The sequence below is a fragment of the Melanotaenia boesemani genome, chromosome 24 (genome assembly GCF_017639745.1).
Source record: "Melanotaenia boesemani isolate fMelBoe1 chromosome 24, fMelBoe1.pri, whole genome shotgun sequence".
NCBI lineage: Eukaryota > Metazoa > Chordata > Actinopteri > Atheriniformes > Melanotaeniidae > Melanotaenia > Melanotaenia boesemani.
Window position 1 is genome coordinate 22,737,966 of NC_055705.1, and position 22,877 is coordinate 22,760,842.

General features: G+C 41.4%; 1 protein-coding gene across 3 annotated transcripts in view; it reads right to left on the reverse strand.

Annotated features, from left to right (window-relative positions):
- Positions 1 to 12,538: 12,538 nt before the first annotated feature.
- The window catches only part of LOC121635665 (beta-1,3-galactosyltransferase 1-like), a 157,463-nt gene continuing 147,124 nt past the window's right edge, over positions 12,539 to 22,877 (reverse strand). For 2 of the 3 annotated variants that reach the window (XM_041978944.1, XM_041978945.1), the window contains exon 4: positions 12,539 to 14,134. In XM_041978944.1, the coding sequence (XP_041834878.1) occupies positions 12,896 to 13,882 (987 nt within the window). In that variant the 5' untranslated portion in view covers positions 13,883 to 14,134 and the 3' untranslated portion in view covers positions 12,539 to 12,895. Of the gene's footprint in view, positions 14,135 to 14,293; positions 14,361 to 22,877 lie in introns of those variants that run through there. The other variant, XM_041978946.1, reaches the window with a different exon arrangement.

Below are 22,877 nucleotides of genomic sequence, written 5' to 3' on the forward strand. Positions count from 1 at the left end.
AAAAATGTTCCTCAGACTTTGAAGATCCGCCATCTACAGTGTAGAATATCATCAGAAGATACAGAGACTCAGGGGGAATCTCTGTGTGCATGGGGCACCAGTATAAGGCTTGATGTTACACATTGACTCCAGGGAGACAAGGGCACGTTAACAAGGGTTTATTCACTGAATAGTACACAGAAGATAAACATACTGATACCGGTACTGGAGGAGGTAGTAGGGTTGAGGAATCCGGGAATGGAGAGGGAGTGAGTCCATAAGGTGTGTGGTTTGAGGTCCGACAAGGAGTAACTGAGATGGTGGAGTATATAAGGACTGGAGAGTCAATGGGGAACAGGTGTGACAGGTTGGGTTAACGCTGATGAGTGGATCAGGAACTGGTGTGAAGAATCAGGGGAGTGCTGGAGGAGTGGCTGAGTGACTGTAACACTTGATGCTGGTGATCTGCATTAAAATCAGACACGATTCTTTACTGGAAATTACTACATGGACTCAGGACAAATCACAGTGAATGTGTCACGACCCGCGTGGGAGGCTGTGATAAAATGTGGATGATCTAAATTATGCAAAACATATTATATAATTAAAAAAATAAACTTTGATAAGTGTGTGCAGCATGTATGAGTGGACGGTCAGTGGTGTAATGTGGTTGCAAGTCAGTGGTGAACAAACCAGTTGCTGCAGGAGGAGAGCGAGAGAACCAGGAGACTGCAGCTTCTAGCCAGATGCACCAAGAAAGGGTAGCTCCCCTTCTTCACATTTGCCAGGGGGTTAGGTTCTGTCTATTTGTGCCTATGCACCAAGTAAACACCCTTTTTGGAGTTCTTAGACGAAGCACTTTCAGTCTTTCAGTCTTTCAGGGACTCCCTTGTTCTGCTGGAGGACTTCAATGCTTACGTAGGTGATGGCGGTGAGGCCTGGAGTAGCAGTTATTGGGAGGACCGGTCCCCCTAATCTGGACCCTGAACTGGAGCTGTGTTCTATTATTGTATTTCTATGCTTGTCATGGACTGTCCATAACAAACAGTGTTCAAGGATAAGAGGGTCACCTGATCACCAGGTGTTTAGCTGGGTCAGATGGTGGGGGAGGATGCCAGTCAGGCCTGGCAGACTCAAATGTGTTGTGAGAGTCAACCGGGGTCTGATGAGTCCAGATTGACCCTGTTCCAGAGTGATGGAGTATCAGGGTAAGAAGAGAGGCAGATGAGGTGATGCAGCCATCATGGCTAGTGCTACTGTACATGCCTGTGGAGGCAGTCTATGATCTGGAGTTGCTGCAGTTGCTCAGGTCTAGGATCAGGTCTAGGTTCAGGTCTAGGTTCAGCAACATTATGTGTCCAAAGAATGAGGTCAGCTGATACCTGAATATACTGAATGAGCAGGTTATTCCATCTTCCCTGATGTCACAGTGCCAGAATTCATGGGGATCAGATTGTGAAAGAGTGGTTCAGGGAACAGGAGACATCATTTTCACACATGGATCGGCCTCCACAGAGTCCAGACCTGAACCCCTTGGAGGATCTTTGGGATGTGCAGCGGTCCGACTGTCCCATCATCACTACAAGATCTTGGAGAAAAAACAAGGTGGATGGAAATAAATGTGACAGTAAAGAAGCTATTTAAGACGATGTCACAGAGAATGCTGCTGGAATCGAAGCTAAAGGAGGTTCAATTAGATATGAGTGTGTAACTTTGTTTTTGAATAGGCTGTGTAGTTTAAATAATGGTTTCAATGTGCAACTTCAGTCGGTAAATTAAAAATTCTAAAATATCAATCTTTACATCAGTTACCATGACCACATTTGGAAAGTAAAGGATAAAGAAAAGTTTATCTGGAATTTATCAGGTAAAACAAATGCAGTGAGATGCACCCCAGTGCCCTCAGATAGCTTTACCAGCTCTGTAGTTCACTTGGATGCATGAAAAAGGAATTTATACAAGGATTAAGGATGTTCATAGATTCCACCTCCACAGAGGGACATAAAAATGTGAGTGGATTCTTAGACATTAAAAAGGCAGGAAGCATCTTACAGGTACCCTCTTCTAAGGATGCAACCATTACAGATGTTCTTGGTATGATTGTTTTCAAAGAAATAATAATATGATTTTTACAGTCATCATAGTTATTTTGCATTAATTAATTTCCCAACAGAAATAAATGTGTAAAATCACACGAACACAGCTTATATTAGGATTTTCTGGCTTAGTTAGGGCAGTTAAAATGAACGTGTTAATCCGCAGGGGTGACAAACTCTGGTCCTCAAGGGCCACGATTCTGCCAGTTTTAGTTGTTTTCCTGCTCCAAAACATGATTCAAATCAAACAGTTCCAGCAGCTTCCTGTAAACTTCTGCACAATGACCCATTACCTCCAGTCAGGTGTGTGAGCAGGGAAGCATCTAAAACCTGCAGGACACCCCTGCATTACTGCAAAGAGATTCATTAGTGGAGTTAACATGTTTTTTTTTTTTTTTATAACAAAGTTATTACTGAAGCCAAAGTAAAAATCTGAATATGTCAATATCTCAGCGAGTGAAGCTCATTTTGGGCTTCGTCACAGCAGTGAGCCAAATTCACCAAAAACCACTTTATATGACTTATTTATGAAGATTCTGACACTTTTCAAGGCTTACGTTTAGAGGATGGCTGCATGTATCATGAAATATATCTGATATATCAATTATCGTTTTGTTCTGTCTGAAATCTGCCAATCGTGGTGTTTAATACTGCGATTAGTTGTAAAATTAAGTAATCGTGACACCCCCTCCTCCCTAACCCTAACCTGCTCTCTGAATCAAAGAATCTCCATATTCTGAGCCCATCAACTATTTATGAAGCTTTGCTCTCACACAGATATTCCTCCGAAGCTAGCAGCTGGTCATAAATATGCTGCTTTCAGAAGGTAGAGCTGAACTCTCCATCAGTTCCACGGGATCGCCTTTCATCCCAGGACATTAGGAGTTAATTTATATCTGGTGCAATTCAAATTCAGCCGAGCTGCCAGACTCATCTCTGTCAGCGCTGCCTCACACCATGATGTATGCGTCCTATTTAAATCCACTCTGTCTGTTATGGACGGAAGAAAATAATCCATGCAGCTGAAACAAGGCCTGGTTTCAGCCAGAGAGGGGTTAACGTTCTGCACCTGGACATGCAAGTCGTGCAGAAACATGCGGTTAGAAGTCCGTTGTTTCTGCAGTGATGTGAAGGTGAACACAGCAGGAGCTCTGAGGCTTATTCCCCCTCCATGCCATTGATTTGTTTCAAAACAAATCTAGATGTTCAGTCGTGGAGGCAGCGAATCGACTTCTGTTTGATGTGTATTTATCAAGAGAGAAAAAACAAGCAGTCAGGATGAAGAGAAATAGTTTCTGTATATTTAATCCCAACAGCATCAAAATGTGACCTTTAAGTTTTATTGAGCAGCAAGTAAATATGAGTTTGTTTGACATATAGAAACGACTCATCCTGAATATGTTCCTGATGAGTTATTTAAGTTAGATTGCCCGAACGTACCGTTATTGCCAACAGTAAACTTAATTCATTCCTTATATCTCACATTCACACACATGCAGACAAACACACACCATCAAAAAATAAAACGTAAATAAAGAACTAATGTTCCAGTTGAAGATAAAATGAAAAACACGTAAAATAATAAAATTTTAGTTAAATTGTGCAATGAAAATACAGCTTATATGTGTACTTTTACAATACAGATTTAGTTTAAATTTTACTTTTTAATGTTTAACAACAAAAGTTAGCACATATAATTACAATCAAATTACACACACACACACACACACACACACACACAAATGATAATTGGACAGGGAAATCTCACGATGATCGGTGTTTGCTGTCTGAGGTCAGGAAGAGGCAAAACTGGGACAAAAACAGCCTAAAAGTCGTTGTGTGTACCAGGCTTTAAGGAACTTTGACTGATTTTTGAGCTTGAACTTAATTTTACCTGTAAGTGGTCACATGATCTCAGCTGAGTAATCTCAAAATAAAGACCAGGTTTCTGTAAAACACACAGACGGAAACTGCAGGAGAAAAAACAAATAGAAAAGAAAGAAATACAGAGCAGGAAGTACAGAAACAAAGATACAATTAAATAATAAAATAGTAAAAAGAGCAATAAAGTGAACAGTGAAGTCATTCCAGTCCCACGTCTAAAAGGATGTTTTAAGATGGAATTTAAAGGAGGTGAGAGAATCTGAATGTTTCATGTCCAGTGGCAGAGGGGTCTAAAGACGGGGGGCCGAGCGGCTGAAGGCTCTCGACCTCATGGTGGACAAGCGAGCAGGCGGGAGGGTGAGTTTGATGGAGGAGGGGGATCTGGGGGTGGGGATGTTAATGTGGAGGAGCTCGTGAGGATACAGAAGCCTTGAAGGTGAGAAGCAGTTTATGGAGTAGACAAGCCGGGATGTGGACCAGGATAGCAGCACTGCTGGGTGGAGACGGGAGATGTGACGTAGGTGGAAGTAGCTGAACCAGTGATGGTACATTTATGGGACTGAAACAATCCCAGACTCTTAACCTGAGGGGGAGGGGGAAACTACGGTGGCTGAGAAGTGCAAAACACACTCACTTTTCAAGAAAGACATTAACAAATTCAGTATTAAAATCACATTTAGAAAACCAATTTACATAAAAAAAAAAATAGAATTCATAAACTTTTGAAAAGCTTGCTGACTGATTAAACTGAACCAGAATTTACTGACAGAATGAACTCAGGCTGCTTTCAGTCTGCATCATGAAACCCACGCAGCTCCGGCCGAGGCTCAAACCAGGAGTCTGTAGATCTGCAGACCCGCTGACGGGTAAGAACCACCTGTCACCATAATCCAGGAAGGCTGAAGAGAGTTTCTGCGAGGCCTAGAGGAGGCGGTGGACTGTATGACGGCTCCCCAGCTGCTCTCAGCAAACCCTCTTTACTTCACCTTGGTGCAAGTGCAAACGACACAGATGGCAGGTTGCAAGCCGCCTATTTATTCTACGGCTTCTTTCACATAAAGACACATCATCTACGCCTCCGAGGACAGGCTGCAGGGCCGCAGGGAGGCTGAGAACGCCGTGTTTACGGTTAACGAAAGTGCAGCAGTGAACAAATATCTTCATCAGGGTCATAAAACATCTCCAACGACAAACAGAGGTCCTCTCTGAGCTCCTGCAGAGCGGTTTCTACACCGCCTGCCTTCCCATCTGAGCGCTCCCAGTTGCCCTGCACTCCGGCTCACTCGTTACGAGCTCCATTTACCACAAGCCCCAGAATCATCATTTCCCCAAGCTTCAGACTTTTAAATTCTCTACCACTGGGTTGTTTGGCCAATTACAAAGCTGACTTTGTATTACTCAGCATATTGTGTTAAATTGCACAAGCCATGGGGGATCAGAGGAACACAAAACAGCACCGAGCATGAGAAGCTGTGAATAACAATTATTTTGCATGTACACCACTGGGCAGACTTTGCAGGAACATTTTGTGGAAAAAAAACAAAGTCATTAATGGATAACTGAGTGTGGCAGCTTTTTTTCCAAACCATAAACCTAAAGAGCGAGCGCATCACAAGCTCACCTAAAACTCTTTCAGTTAGGTTTGAGTTACTTTAACTGTGAGAGAAACTGATCAGAAAGAAGAATTTGATGCAAACATGGCAGCTGGGAATGAAAGTGGAACTGTTCCAGAAGGTTTTACTCTAAACGGTTCAGGGATTTGAAAGAAAAAAAAAACCTTGTCGCGAGTGTTTCACACTTCTTTCTGTTTGTCTTTGCAGATCAGAAGAGATTTTTCATTTCTTCAGCATCAGGTCCCGCAGGAATCTCCTTTAGATGATGATGATGCCTGGAACAAAGCGTTCACAAATCCAGCGTGCACACTCATCCACACAGGCACACACGCCTGTAGGCATCAGAGACTACAAGGCTTTCAGTAAATCAATGCCACATTCACGGACAGATAGCACACAGTCATATCCACTCACCTAAAAGGCTGCAAGCCAGAGCTGCAAATACTTGACCTACGAAGAAAACAAGCAGATCAATATATCGCTAGGACAAGCTGTGTAACCTCTACATGTTTTATAGCTTCATATTTTCACATGTAACACGTACAAGTACTACAGATGAAATCTACAAGTAGGGATTAATTCTGAAAGTATGAAGTAAAATGTACATGTCAGGACCACAGACTGTATCTAAAAGATGGGCGGAGCCTCCGTGACGTCACCCGTAGGTTTCTGTAGAGCAAAAGTGAAGCTCGCTGGGCGTTCCCACCGTCGCCATCTTTGCAGCGTTACGCTGAGAGGGGGGCTGTGAAAGTGGGGGTGGATGATTGATGTCTATCAAACTCCGAGCTGCTTGTAGCTAAGAGCTAACTGAGCCAACTCGGATCTAACGTGAGCTAACCGACTAACGAAGGTAAGCGGGCTAAAGCTAAGACGGCTAAAAAACGCGGTTATGCTGCAGTCTGCCTTCTTGCTGCGGATATTGGATACATGTCAATCAAAAGGACACGCCCCTAATTATGCCAAATTTCAAGATCAAATAACATCCAAATGGATGAGTTGTAAAAAAATCACCCCCCTCACAGTTGTCATGTAGGTAAACTTGGCCTGTTAATCTTAAAATGGATTTTTGTACCAGGCTTTAAACATGTTTATTTCTGCTGTGAAGCTGGTCTTTTTAACATGGGAGTTTATGGGGATTTGCCCCTAGTGGATGAGGGGGGAACTGCAATTTTTTGCACTTCCACATAGGCTTCGCATTTTACTGCCAGAGGTTGCTGCTTGGTCAGGACATATAATTTATAAATTACAAGTTAATTTTACACATCAGAAAATGTGTCAGAAATAGCAGGTACATTTTTATAGATAAAATCAGAATCAGAAATTTACATTTTAGGTTTTATATTTAAAAACACACACACAAAAAGAAGTTACAAATAAATTTCATAAGTCCGAAAATACAAAAGAGTATACGCCCAGTTAAAATTTTCTTTTTGTTGTCAAAGCTGAAAAACTTAATCTTTTTAAAAACTGGTTTAAAAATGGTTCATTTCACAACTTCGAAGACGGTAAAAACTCACGTTCTTTCGTTTTCTATTTTTTAATTACCTTCATTGGTAAAAATCTGCCGAACATTTCAGTGATTTCAGATAATTACCTTCCTGATCTGCTCTCTAACTGGCTGAGAAGACTTCAGCTTCCCCGCGATCCCGAATAGAAATAAGTTGTATAGAAAATGAATGAATGACCTTCTCCATCCATCTCACATATGACAACACACCAGGGCCTGTAGCTGCATCACAAACACACGGCCATTACAACACTCTCCAGAGATGTCCTGAGTGACCTCCAGGGCCCATTTCCAGCTCTCGCTGGTCGATATCAACGCCTGTAATAAATACAAGTAAAGAGTCTGGAGCCTAAGTGGCTCACGCTGCTGGCGACACCTTTCATCCACCTTTCTGGGGGTCATGTTACCGTGTTGATTTTAGATATCTGATTAAAAACACAATCATGATAGGAGCTGACCAGTTAGTCTGTTGCTACACGATGAAGACAAATAGGAGGAAAAAAATAATAAATCTGTATAAGAAACTGAATAAGGAAATAAAAAGATAAACTTATGACACAATAAACAAGGAAATAGGGAACTGTAAAGTGAAATAAAATAATACATTTTATCATTAATTGTTACATAATCTAGACATTTATAGTATATAATTGTATTTTTCCTTTTTGGTTTGAACCTGGGGGGCGTGGCCTTTCTGTGTGGAGTCTGCATGTTCTCCCCGTGTATGCGTGGGTTCTCTCCGGGTTCTCCGGCTTCCTCCCACCGTCCAAAGACATGCCTGTTAGGTTAATTGGTTATTCTAAATTCTCCCTGTGTGTGAATGGTTGTTTGTCTATATCTGTGTTGGCCCTACGACAGACAGGTGACCTGTCCAGGGTGTACCTGCCTCTCACCTGCTAAAATAGGCTCCAGCTTACCCACGACCCAAAAATGGACTAAGCGGTTAAGATAATGGATAGATGGATGGATGGATGGATGGATGGAGGTCAGTAACATGACTGGGTATAAAAGGAGCATTTCAGAGATCCACCATCTACAGTGTAGAATATCATCAGAAGATTAGCAGAATCAAAAGGAATCTCTGTATGCATAGGACATGGCTGGATGCTGATGACCATATGAAGAGCGATTACACAAATAATGATACTTCCAAAGAATGTTGGTTTTTGGTGTTTGTGGTTGTGGTCCAGGGATGCTTTTAGTCCCATCCCTTCAGCGTCTTTAAGTCAGTGCTTCTCAATTCTGGTCCCCAGAGACCCCTGCTTTGCATGTTTTTCACTCCACACTCTAACACACCTAACTGAAATGAATGGCTCATTAGCAAGCTTGCAACAAATTTGAAGAGCAGTTCAGTAAATCTGACTTAGATGTGCTGGAGTTGGAAACGTCTAAAACACGTAAGGCAGGGGTCCTCGAGGACCAGGATTCAGAAACATTTCTTTAAGTAACACAATATTCCGCAGGCTGTGGATGTGAAAGTAAAATTATTCATTGTTTGTCACTGTAGTCAAAAATCATATGGAGGAATCAGTCCTACACAGCAGGACAGGAAGTTAGAGCTGTCATCTACAATCTGTTTTTACCTCCTGCTTGATTTTCCTGTCGGACTCCAAGCGAGATGCTATGTCTACTGAAAAATGTCAAGCTGGTAAAAATGACTTTCAAAAAGAAAATTTATTTATTTAAATACTCCAACCCCAAACAAAAAAGTAATTTAAGTGTTTTCCATGGATATAAATCCATCAATTCCCTCAAAGAACTTAAGAACTTCCTTTTTAGTCTTTTCATTGTGGGAAAATTAGCCTTAATACATCTACATGGAATACCCAAAGTTAAATGAACCACAAAAAATAAATACTTTATTTTTTCTGAGCTGATTCAACAATGCTAGAACACACTGACACAGGCTCTGTTGTGATAATAAAGCAGGAGCCACATTTAAAAAATGTTACAGACCAAAAAAAGAGAAATAAATAAATGAATTTTTAACCTGACGAAAAATCCACCTTGTCTGTAAAACTCAACAGAATCCACCTTCAAGGCCTTATGGTTGAAAATCTTTTTTCACTTGAAAATGAAACAGAAGCTGTTCTGATTTTATCACACTTCAGCATCTATGTCATCCATCTAAACACTTATTACACACACACAAATATCTGATCAGCCAGTCACATGGCAGCATGTAATCATGAAGACATGGTGAAGACGACTTGCTGAAGTTCAAACTGAGCATCCAGATGAGGAAGAAAGGGGATTAAAGAGTGAATGGGGCATGGCTGACACACAAACATCTCAGCAGATGGGCTCCAGCAGCAGAAGACACACCGGGACCTCCTGTCAGCTAAGAACAGGAAACTGAGGCTACAATTCACACACACTCACCAACACTGGACAATAGAAGATGGAGAAACGTTGCTGGTCTGATGAGTCTCCATTTCAGCTCCACATTCAGATGCTCGGCTCAGAATCTGCTGCAAACATCATGAAAACATGGATCCATCCTGCCTTGGATCAACGCTTCAGGCTGCTGCTGGTGTAATGGTGGGGGGAGATTTTCTTGGCCCACTTTGGGCCCCTTAGTACCAACGTGGTCTGGTTTAACCAGCACAGCCTACCTGAGTATTGTTGCTGACCATGTCCATCCCTATATGACCACAGTGGAGCATCTTCTCATGCTACTTCCAGCAGGATAATGCACCATGTCACAAAGCTCAGATCATCTCCACCTGCTTTCTAGAACATGACGATGAGTTCACTGGACTCCAACGGCCTCCACAGCCACCAGATCTCAGTCCAGTAGAGCAGCTTTGGGATGTGGTGGAACGGGAGATTCTCATCATGGATGCAGCCGACAAACCTGCAGCAACTGTGTGATGCTGTCATGTCAATATGGAGAAAACCTCTGAGGAAGGTTTCCACCACCTGTGAGTGTAGGGGTTTTACATTGTTTTCTGTAATGAATACAATATAAAGTCATATGAAAGCAGTTTATTTAATCCCAAGTAATGGAAAAGAAAGCACTCAAAAATGTAAGACATCCTCAGAAAACACTTTTACTGATCTTGCAGAACTTCTGCTGTTCCTCATGTTCAAGTAATAGAAAATAGAATAGTCTGCAGCTTGCTCACAGCACTGCCCGAGACAAAGACTGCACATTACACATGAAACGAAGTTAACATTCACACAGGAATGCAGGCAGCTCATATCTGAGCAGATACTTTTTCATTTTTTTTGTTTGTTTGTTTGCTTGTTGCACAGTATAAAGATCTGTGAACCGTTGTAAGAAAATATGTCTGATTCTGAGAAAGTATTAGAGTCCACATATTAACATCTGCTCAAGCAACATTGAGTCATCCCATGACGGTGACTGCCAGACAGTTATCCAACATTACAACCTTGTTCAGAAAGAACAACAACATAAAATACATCAAGAACATTCATAATTAGAGCCTGTGATCAACCCAAGAAGAGCGTCTGGGTTCAGAGGAGCGTGTCGGCGTTTATGTCCTCTACAGTTTGGTAATTAGTGACAGTCTGTGCCTTGTGTAAATGAAGAGTTTAACACAAGCCTCACTGCTTCCTGTCTTGTAATTACATGGAGAAATCATGGTGCTGCTGGCAAAGGAAAGCGATCACTTGGGTTGTGCAGAATTTGGGGAAATATTTCCTAGTTGGTGACTGATTTAAGATTCTGTTAGCTATGCTAGCATTAAAGCAAAACGACAACACTGATAAGTTTGATGTGGCCTTGTACTGTCGAGATTCCTGGCCAAGCAATGGCAAAATAAAGCCTTGCATGTCACATCAGATTTGGTCCTTGAGCTTTGCACTAAGTGCTGTACAGCTGGGCGCATTCACACCAGGATACTCCAGGAGATTTGATTGGAGGGGAATTCCAAAATATTTTGCACCTTAGTTTGGTTTGGTTTGCTTTTACACTGCAATTCACACAAGCGGACTAAACCTCCAGGACAACGTCACGCAATTACAGAAACTGCTCGCTAGGGGCAACATTTTCGAAACAACCTCTGACCATGAAGAAAGAAGTAAATCCGGATTGTTGATTGGCCTGGATGGAAAATGGCTCGTTCCCCACAAGTAAACAATGAAGCAACAAAAAATTTATGCATTCTTGTTTCTGTTTTTACTAGAATCATGAATCACGCGCTGCAGCAGGGGTGGTTATTTCAACACAACACCAGGACTCGCACAGCAGTCCCCCAACACCTAAGGTTTTATATATACACTGCCTGGCACAAAAAAAAAAAAAAAAAAAATTGAAAAATGGCCACCCCCAAAAAATATAAAGGCTCACACTCTAATATTTGGTTGGACCGCCTTTAGCTTTGATTCCAGCAGCATTCGCTCTGTCATTGTCTCTATAAGCTTCTGCAATGTCACAAAATTTATTTCCATCCATTGTTGCATTAATTTCTCTAAAAGATCTTGTATTGATGATGGAGAGTCCGACCACTGCTCAAAGCCTTTTCCAGCACATCCCAAAGATTCTCAATAGGGTTCAGGTCTGGATTCTGTGGTGGCCGATCCCTGTGTGAAAATGATATCTCTGTTCCTTGAACCACTCTTTCACAGTCTGAGCCCCATGATTCCAGGCACTGTGCCATCAGGGAAGATGGAATAACCTGCTCATTCAGTTTATTCGGGCAGTCTGCTGACCTCATTCTTTGGACACATAATGCTGCTGAACCTAGACCTGACCAACTGCAGCAACCCTAGATCATAGACTGCCCCCACATGCTTGTACAGTAGCACTAGGCATGATGGCTGCATCACCTCATCTGCCTCTCTTCTTACCCTGATGCTCCATCACTCTGGAACAGTGTCAATCTGAACTTATAAGACCACATGACCTTCTTCCATTGCTCCAAAGTCCAGTCTTTATACTTCCTAGCAAACTCAAGCCTTTTTCTCCAGTTAGCTTTACTGATTAGTGGTTTTCTTATGGCTACACAGCTGTTCAGTCCCAATCCTATGAGTTCCTTCACAGGTGGAAATGTTCTTACTTTCACTATTAAACATAGCCCTGAGTTCTACTGCTGTTTTTCTTTCATTTGATTTGACCAAACATTCAGGATGTTTTTCTGACCACATTTCTTCTTGGAAGACGATGGTTCCCCACCATCCTTCCAGTTTTCAATAATGCGTTTGACAGTTCTGAACCCAGTTTTAGTAGTTTCTGCATCTCCTTAGATGTTTTATCTGCTTGATGCCAATGATCTGACCCTTTTGAAACAGACTAACATCTTTTCCACAACCACTGATGTGTCTTTCCACATGGTTGTTAAAGACACGGGAAGCTGCTCATTGGATCAGTTGGGGTTAAATAATATGTTGCAGCTGAAAAATGATCACCCTGCAAAACTTATCCAATAGGAGGCTCCTGCCTATTTGCTTAGTTAAATCCAGGTGGCAACTTATTTTTTTGGCCAGGTTTACATGCATGTAAATATAAAACTTCAGTGACTACAAGCAAAAAACAAACCAAACTACAATGGTTTTATCGTGGTATAGGCCTTATGACAAGCAAAAGCTGGAAGGATATTACCGATGCTGTGAATTATTGTGTGGCCAAAGATATCAATATTGTCTGTGATATTGTCAGAAATATTTTAGAAAAATGTTGTCATCTAATTTTTGGCAATATCATCCACTCCTACTATCCAAGGAACTGGACCGGAGTTCGGTTAAAACTGACCAAAAAGCACCAGTGTGAATGCGCCCTTATTCACCTATGATGGGAAATAGGTCGTTAATTCTTTATGACTCTTCCAAAGACACAAGTCCTAAAAGTTCTGCTAACATTTAAGGTGTTTCTTGCTGGTCATGTCATTCCATATGCGGTGCATTTCCTCTGGGGAGATCTGGTGGACCGTGACCACCCGACGGTAGCGACAGAGGCTATAGGCCATCTTCCAGTGGTTGAAGCCACTGTTCTGAAAAGGGTGGATGCCTAGTTTACGAAGGCACACACCAACGTACACGTCCTCCAGGTGCAGCAGCCTGGTGTGTAAGGACGTCTTGTATATGAGCTCAGCCAAATCTGCTGAGAAGACATAACCAGTTCCAGAGCAAAAGGGTGGGTACTTGCTATCCGGGTAGAGATCCCTGGGCATGTACCACTTGCTGCGTATGTCTCTGATTGGCCCACCATTGATGACGTAGCCTGTAAAATACCTCTTCCTGGGTTTGGTGGCAGGCTTCAGAAGGTTAAAGATAAGATTCTCCATATTGACGAAGATGTCACTGTCTGTCTTGAGAACATATTGAGCCTTTGGGCAGAAGGTGGCCACCCAGCGCATACCCATCAGTGTCTTAAGGGTCAGGTTGTGGTACGAGTCGATAAAATCCTCCACTACAATGTCATGAAAGATCTGACTCTCCTGCTCCACCATCTGGTTGAGGACAGCATCAGTGCTTCTGCCCAAGAGAAAGAGCGTAACCACGCGTACATCCGGGAATGTGGTCTCATCGCCCCATGTCTCTCTGATGGCTTGACGGGCATCAAATTCCTTGTGGGTGGTGCTGATCAGGATAATGAGGAAGGGGGGCTCCGCTTTGCACTTCTTGTCCTCGTTGATGAGGTAGCCAAAGTCATGCGGGTTGAGTGAGCGCGCACGGATGTTGCTGAACGTGGAGTTCTTGCTAACTTTGGGCGCCTTGCGCATTGGGATATTTATCTGGCCTACATAAGATGTAGAGGGACGGGACACACTCAGGTACCACAGAGCGCTGGCCCAGCATACCACGGTCAGCAAGTATAAGCACGAGACTTTAGAAGGCATCGCTGTTCACTTGGCTGGCGTTACTAGCGGCAGCAGTGTTGGAAATTTCGAAGCGACACCTCCATGGGTTGCGTTTGAGCCGGCGGTGCAGCTTGAGGCTGCCTCCACAACACAGCTGACATTAATATGAGATGATGGACTTTCTGCTTTCTAGAGCTGGTGTTGTGATTGAAAAAGAGCGCTGCTGAGATTTCTTATCATGTCCACCGAGTCCCAGCTTGCAGAAAGACCTTCCATCCTCGGTGGCAGCATCTAAAAGACAAGATGAGATAACAAATCATAAGCACATATTAAAACAGCCGTAAGATAACCATCTCGACACTGTATCTCATCTCATCGAAGAGGCATTTATAGTAGCAAGGCGCTATGACGTTTTTAACACTTTTACTTCACTACAGCTCATAACATCACCTTGTGAGTGTGATGAGAGTATTGCAGTGTGAAGAAAGTGAATATCAGAGCAGCTGGGGCCTGCTCCGTCTCCAATCTGACCACTCTCTGTTTGCAAATGCTGTTTATCTCTTTTATCCCCTGTGGAGCGGACACAGCCGGGTAACTCGGAGCTACTGCTGCAGGTTAAAGAAGAGGAGGAGGACAAGACAGTGAGGGATCAAGGGAGATTAGGTGAAACGATCCCAGGAGAGAAGAGTAATATCCACTTCTTCTCAATCCCTGGTTCCCACTTTCACCGTTTCCCTCCTCACCTCAGTGTCATTCTGGGCTCCACATCTGGACTTTATACATTTCACTCTGAAATGAGCTTTTCATTCATTAGCTGGACAGATTCTCCACTTTGGAAAGTCTCATTTTTAAATGGACACAGTGAGAAAATCTGCATGTCTCTTTGCATTAAAAAGCCAAATTTGATATGCAGTTCATGGGGTGTTTGGTTTCTGATACACAAAGTTTAATCCAACTGGCTTTCATTTGATCCGGACATAATCTCTTATGATGTGACAGCTCTGCTCTGTTGTTACAGATCATGCACAACGGATGATGAACCAGAAAAAGAAAAAGAGGCATAGATCCTATTAAAGATAGTAAAATATTCAAATATGCCTGTGGTGCTGTGTTTAAAGATGGAAGCCGTGTGATAAGAAGCGCTCATTCTTCTATCAGGCTGTAGATTTTGTCGTGTCTTGAGGGACATGATGGTTCTTTTCATCAGGACTTTTTTCTTATTTCATCCTCCTCCTCACTATCTCTTCCTTCTCTTTCTGGAGCAGAGTCATCAATCTTATGGTCCAGTAGAAACTACCTCATCATGGCTGCTTTTCCACACCTCCTCCTCTTCATGCCCTCAATCACTCTCTCCCTCTATCCTTCACTAGCTGCTTGATCCATCTTTATATGTTTCACTGCTTCCCTCCCCCGCCTCTCTGAGGCCCTTTATTGTTTTTTTGTCTGGTTTTAGGTTTCCTATATCCTCTTGTTCTTTTCCCTCCCATCAGCCAGAGACCTCTCTATCTTCCCAACATGGCTTTTTTCATGGTCTGATCTCCGACTTATTGACAGCTTCTAGAGCAATCAGTTTATCTACAGGCGCTCTTCTACTTTCACTCCTCCTCTTCCTCCTTATAAAATCACTAAATCCTCATCCCCTGTCTTCAACCTTACTCCCCTTCTTCCTCTTCCTCCTGTTTGCATGGCTTGTTTTCACCTCTGGGAGGTTCTATTGGTTTCATAATCCTGCAAAACCACTTTGCACTCATTTTCCACTCCCAGAATAACCAATGTCTTTCTTTCAGGATGAAATCCGAAGATCCCTTTTTCATACTCTGCATAAACTGAAAGACAGTTGTATCATTTCATGCTGTGGTGTCACTTTGCATTAGATCAGAGTGCAGCAGATGCCTTTGTAGAACTTGTTCCACCTCCAGAGCAGACTATCCACACTATAGCAGTGATGCTCAGTCCAGGTTTACAGGACCCACTGCCCTGCATGTCTTAGACATGTTCCCACTCCAACACACCTGATTCAGATTAATTAACTTCCTCATCAAGTAATTTGCAGCCTGTGAACAAGCCATTCGTTTCATTTAGGTGTGATGAAGTAGGGTTACCTCTAAAACAAGGAATAGACCACACAATCTCCCCTATTAAGTCCCTGTTTAGTTGTTTTGTTTTGTTTTTTGTTAGATTAAGAGGTCACTAAATGGCAGACTGTGGTCTGAAACTGAACCCAGAAGCTGTCCCTTAAGGACCCGACATACAACTATCTTGTGACATTAGAGAACCAACTTTTTTTTTGGCCAGGCAGTGTGTTTAGGTGGAAAAATGTGTATGCACTCAGCTTTTCCTCTTCAATCACACACCAGTGGTATAAATATAACAAGAAGAGAAACAGCTGCCAGTTTAAAGCATCAAACAGCACCTCAAACTGCAGCTGCTGAAATAAACAGACATCTTTTACTCTAAAGCTGAACACGAGGAACTGCATTCAGCCCATTAACAGCTGATCCAAATCACCTGAAAACTGAATTTATATTTAACTGCTTCCAACGTATAAAAAAAGCCAAAATAGTTTAGGTTTAGGTTTTTGAGAGTCATTTTCTGGAACAACAATGTGCCTGTGAATGTCCTGGAAGAATACAGACATTTGTCTACACGAGTAATAAAGACGAAAAAAAAAAAACATCAGTTGAACAAAAAGAGGAAATTCCCACATTTGGAAATCATGCCGAGACTAAATAAAAACTTCTCAATCAGCTCCTGCTGAAAACATGAGTGTGACTGAATAAATGATGCTGGAAATATCTTAAGGAAGTCCAGTAAATCACTTTCATCTCTTTCTTTTCATTTTTTCCATGTTTTGTTTCAGTCTGACTTTCCATTGTCTCAACAACCCTTTTCATCTTTTCTGGTTTTCCACTGTTCGGCCAGTCATCGTTCTCCTCGCTTTCTTTCAGCTGTTCTCTAAATATTGCTTCATTTTTCACTCTGGCTTTTAGATGTGTGGCGCTGGAATAAACATCAATACACAACCTCAGTTGATCTCCCCAGAGGGAACCATTCATCAGGGAAAAAGCTCACATTAATGTTGCTGTGCTTGCAAAATGAATAGATTGAAACCCTTAATGACAGGATTATTTTCAAGTGGTTTCTTTTTCAGGTCGTGAGAAAGAATTCATACAATTCCTGCTGAAATCACAACACTGTTATCACAGCACCCTGCGGTTGTTCGGCTCACCTTTCACTTCACAAAAGAAGTTCAGCTGATCGCGGCCAGTAGGTTAAAGATCTCCTCCGGGCATGTGTGTGAAACACTGTGCTATGAATAATAATTTGTTTTCTTTCCATATAAAAGACCTGCTAACCTGATTTTAAAGTCGGATTTCCACGTGTGTTTCATATATAGAGCACATGTGGATCCACATGCCGAAAGCCAGTGTTTTGGAACATTATTTTGTGGATCACATGTTCAGTTTAGCACATGTGGATCAGATAAAACATGTTCCAAAACCACATTGTCACATGTTTTTCACATGTGGAACACATGTAGATCAGATTAAAATGTGTTGTTTTCCTTCTTGTGTCAAACTCTTTAACTTTTATCATTCTGAGCAGCGAAGCCCAACATCCAACCAAAAAAGGGCCATTTAAGTTTTTCTTGCAACGTATAGTATAAGTCACAAACAATGAGGAAAAAAGGTGGAAAAACTATCAGATGTTGAGCCTCTACTTTCTGCACAGCTCATTGTTATTTCCATCTAATGTGAGGTCACTACAGTACTGAGTGTCAGCAGCTTATGAGGTAAAAATAACAGCTGTGAAATGCCAGCCAGGTTTTTTTTATGCTGCATTACACAGCAAATCTGGTGAAAACTGTTTAAACTTTAGTGACGATTAAATCTGCTGAACGGCTTTGTGCATCTTGGGACAGCAGAAAATTTTAAAAATCACAGGACAAATCTGATTTAGAATTTGTTTTAGAATTCTGATCCTCAGAGGTCAAAGAGGTTTTGTTTACCATACTTGTCATGTCTTATTTTAACCTTTTAAAACCTGAGGTCTCCCAATTGGGAGTCTTTGAGAACAGATGGTGCCAAACTGAGCTCGCTGTACTAAAAACCTCTAATATCTGATTAAGGGTTTAGCGCTACAGCTACACAATTCTAAAGACATATTCAAATTAATCCTGATAGTTTATTAGTTAGTTGTTGTCTTTTAGGTAAGCCTGAATTTTTTTTCCATTTGTGCTATGTGCCATCTTCATTTACTCTTCACCAGTAACACATATACTGATAATAAATGTCCTTTACTTATTATTTACTATGACCCCCAAAGTCTTCAAATAAAAATTGTGGGGGCAGATATTTAATTTCAGTATGGAAGTAATTTTCAAGCAGAGGCCTAAAAGATAGGAAGTGGGATTAAAGGGTTAACTGATTAATGACTACCAGTCGGTGTGAAAACAGATACAACATGGGAAGATTAAGAAACAACTTTTTGTGTGACTACTTTGCAACTACTAATGACTCCTATTAACTCTAAGCAGTGAAAACATACATTAACGGGGAAACCGAGCAAAAGAAAATTACAGTTATTTTCTCCATCCATTCACAAGGTTTACTTCTGGAATCTGCTAGTCTGAAGCGGTTGCCATGACAGCCTCTTGGGTGGAAAGAAAAACTGAATGAAGGAGGTGATGGTAGGAAATGATGAGAAGAAATGCAGTCAGTTAAATGTACACAAGTGATAGAGGGCTTTGGCATTTTTAATGCATGAATGCTCTACTAAATACATTGTTAAAAGAATCTATTTTAATGTGAATTTTTCTGAAGCTGTGGAAAATATCAAAGTGCAAAATGAAATGCAGGATTCCTTCTTCACTCAGTCTGAACTTGCACTCAAACTTTGCCTCAAACCTCCTCATTTTATGAACAAACCTTTACTCTTATTGAGCTGCTTTACATGCACACCAAAAATCTGATCTGTACCAGATTCATGGAGTTATTAGATAATTCAAATGGTCATGTAAACAGCATAATCTCATATCTTTTATCGGATAACTACCATTTATTATGGATTATGAGAAATTGGTTTAACAGAGATTTATCCCCAATACCCCGATGTCTTTGTACATAGATCCACTAATCTGATTTATTTGGTCTGTATGCATTTGTGCATGTGCAAAGAGCTGCATCGTTTCCATCTAAAATCAGCTTCTCTCGCCAAAATAATGTTAAATTCAGCTTTTCAATATAACACGAGTAATGAAATAAAGACTTTTCATTGAATGGGATTTACAGTTTTATTCTGGACAAAAGAAGAAAGAGAAGAAGTTTGGGAACCACTAAAGTAAAAGATTCACCTGTAAAGGATTTAGCAACTTATTATCGCACACATTAGCAGCTAACGCTAAAACCATAGGTTTTTACATTAGTAGCTAACGCTGAAATCATGGGCTCTTAAATTAGCAGCTTACGCTAAAACCGTGAGCTCTCAAATTAGCAGCTAATGCTTAGACTGTGGGTTCTCACATTATCAGCTAACACTAAAACCGTGGGTTCTCACATTATCAGCTAACACTAAAACCGTGGGTTCTCATATTAGCAGCTAACACTAAAACCGTGGGTTCTCACATTAGCAGCTAACGCTAAAGCCGTGGGTTCTCACATTGTCAGCTAACACTAAAACCGTGGGTTCTCACATTAGCATCTAACGCTAAAGCCGTGGGTTCTCACATTATCAGCTAACGCTAAAACCGTGGGTTCTCACATTATCAGCTAACGCTAAAACCGTGGGTTCTCACATTATCAGCTAACGCTAAAACCGTGGGTTCTCACATTATCAGCTAACGCTAAAACCATGGGTTCTCACATTATCAGCTAACGCTAAAACCATGGGTTCTCACATTATCAGCTAACGCTAAAACCATGGGTTCTCACATTATCAGCTAACGCTAAAACCGTGGGTTCTCACATTATCAGCTAACACTAAAACCGTGGGTTCTCACATTATCAGCTAACACTAAAACCGTGGGTTCTCACATTATCAGCTAACACTAAAACCGTGGGTTCTCACATTATCAGCTAACGCTAAAACCGTGGGTTCTCACATTATCAGCTAACACTAAAACCGTGGGTTCTCATATTAGCAGCTAATGCTAAGACCATTGGCTCTTAAATTAGCAGCTAACACTAAGGCCCAATCCCATTTCACCCCTTGCCCCTTAAAACGGAGCTAGAAGGGGTAGGGCTGAAAAGTCAACCCCTTCGAATTGGGACACCCCTTCAACAGTCACATACGTCATCAGTAGTCACTAAAGAACATTTTACACAGGAACTGAAAGAAACTTTAAATAAAAAAAAAAAACAATAAATATATTAAAAAATATTAAACATGGGGCTCAAACAGGAAAAACCAGAAAAACTGCTGGCTGTATTTAAAAAATCTAGGAACAAATATATTGTGCATCGTTGCTGTTTGTGAAGCTGAAATATCTCCCTTATCACTGCGTGTCAGTCTGATCTATGAGCAGTGAGAGAACCGCTGCTGCAAAGCGACACTGCGTCTTTTTGACATATATGCCGGGACACTGGGAATCCTCTAGAACCTCTCCGTTAGCCGGCATTGCTCTTGATGTGTATTCCAGCGTGAGAAATTAGCGTGAGAGCGTAAGAAGCCATTCAAATGCACGAGTCTAATGGCCGATGCGTGACAGTAGCCCTGTAAACAAACGCAGCGTACCGGCTCGCACAGTGGTTCACCACGGTCTCGTGCTGCTACATGCTGCTGTCAAACATGACATGAGAGAGATCGCTCCACAAGAGCGTTCAGTCGAGATACTGCATAGTGAAACCTGTTGTCATACACAGTCTATGGTGAAGTAAGATGGGGGGAATAATAAAAACTATCGCGGCAGCAAACTTGTTGCACTCATTTTTTCCTTACAGTGCAATTAACTGACTTATTGCTTATCGACAGGCATATGTGGGACGTAATGTACGAATTTTGCATGCAATTAAAATCAATTGTGTGTGCTGGTATACTCTCTTTTTCTCTGTGGCTTTTTTTGTGTGAGTGTGTGTTGCCCTGCACCTCAAGAAAGCGTGATACGTAGAAACACTTGCTTTCTCATATAGAAAAGGAAATTTTTCATAATCCTCCGTTTCAAGTAGGCCTCTGAAAAATCTTTGAAGAGGTATATAGCCCTATCCCTTACCCCTACCCCTCTGTCCTAAAAGGAATTGGGACACCCCTACCCCTACACGTGAAGCGCAAAACGGAGGGGAAGGGCTAAGGGGTGAAATGGGATTCAGCCTAAGACCATGAGCACTCACTTTAGCAGCTAACCCTAAAACAGTGGGCTCTCACATTAGCATCTAACGCTAAGACCGTTGCATTTCCATGTTCAACACAGACCGAATGTTTTTAAAATAACATGAGGTGACATCCCAATGCATTCCTAAAAGAATCCGATAATGGATCAATTTTGACAACAATCTTTTATATACTGTATTTTACTAGTGCACATAGACACGTCAGATAAGATTATCACAGTAATCTGATTACTCAGAGATATGTGATTGTAAATGGACTCATTGACAGTTTTTCCATCACATGAACAACAAGGCGTTGTTGATCACATCAGTAAGTCATTTGTTTCTCTGCGTTAAAAATTGTGGACTAGCACAGTGTCTTTTTAAAAAAGAAAAAAAAAGTTAATTTCAGCTTTTTGGTAAAATTCTCCTGTTAGTTAATATAGGAGTCTTAGGCACAGTTGCAGGGAACTCCTTGGATTCAGAGGTTTCTGTGACAAAACGTCTAAAGGCCCATTTATGCTCAACGCAGAAGACAGATACACAGACAAAGCTACAGTTCTGTCTTCTGGTCAGTTTTCACGGAGCTTAGCTAGCTGCAGAAGATGGAGTAATACCACCGGAAATCGTGGGGGCAGCGCTGAGCAGAATAGCTGACATGCTACCAGTGAAGGAAACAAAGCAAAGAAGAAGAAGAGGATCCTGAGGAACAAAAAAGCAGCAGAAGAATGAAGAGCTTGTGTGAGCTTTTGAAAAAAAGCTATGCGAGTGTTAAGGGCATGTTGGGCGGCTGGAAACAATTTAATTTCAGTCCATTACCGCCACCAAATGCAGTCTGAAATAGACATTGGCTCGCAGGTGTGAACTCTGAGCTCAGCACTGCCCTCTAGTGGAGGAATGGACTTAACAACCATAGTAACTTAAAAGTAGTATGAAGTATGAGGACGTTTGAAACGGATGTAGCTATTTACACATGTAAGGGAGCAGAAATGGGCCTTAGGTATAAGAGTCACATTGTGAGAGCAAACGTTTTCCTACATTTTGATGGTAAAATGATTCTTGTACTGTAATAGTTCTGGATGCTGCAGTGGGTTAAAAATATTTATCCAGATTAATTTCTTGCCTTCTCCCATTCTGGCTCCAAATTCCGCTCCACTATGAACGCTAGATTTTACTAAATCCGATGTTGATCTTTGAATGTGAATTTTCCTTAAATCATTGAAGAAATAAAATATCTAAATATCAGAGCTGTAGTCCAAGGTCTTGTGAATATTTTGAAGTTTGAACTGGATCTTTGGATGAAGTTTTGTGGAATGAGATCTATTTTGAAGTGGAGTATGCGTCAAAAGGTGAAAAAATTGGCGAAGAAAAGAGCAGAATATTTCTGAAACAATGAAAGAAGTTTATAAGTTTTTAAGAAGTACGCAGATACCATATTTTCATATATTTAGTGGCGTTTAAAAAGAAGTCTTGTAAAAGAAGTTCAGAAACATGCTTTTATTTCACTCATCACATCACAACGAACCATGGTGGGGTTCATACTTTTTTTACAAGCCACTTTTCTAAAGGTGCTGATGCAGAACTAAAAGCTTGAAATATTCAGTGATTAAAGCTGCTGTTGAAGTTTCCTCTGACAATGACCTGATGCCATCAGGGAGATTCATTTTATTAAAGCATCTCAGCTTAACTACAAAAATCACAACTTGTAATAGCAGCATTTAGTTTTTACT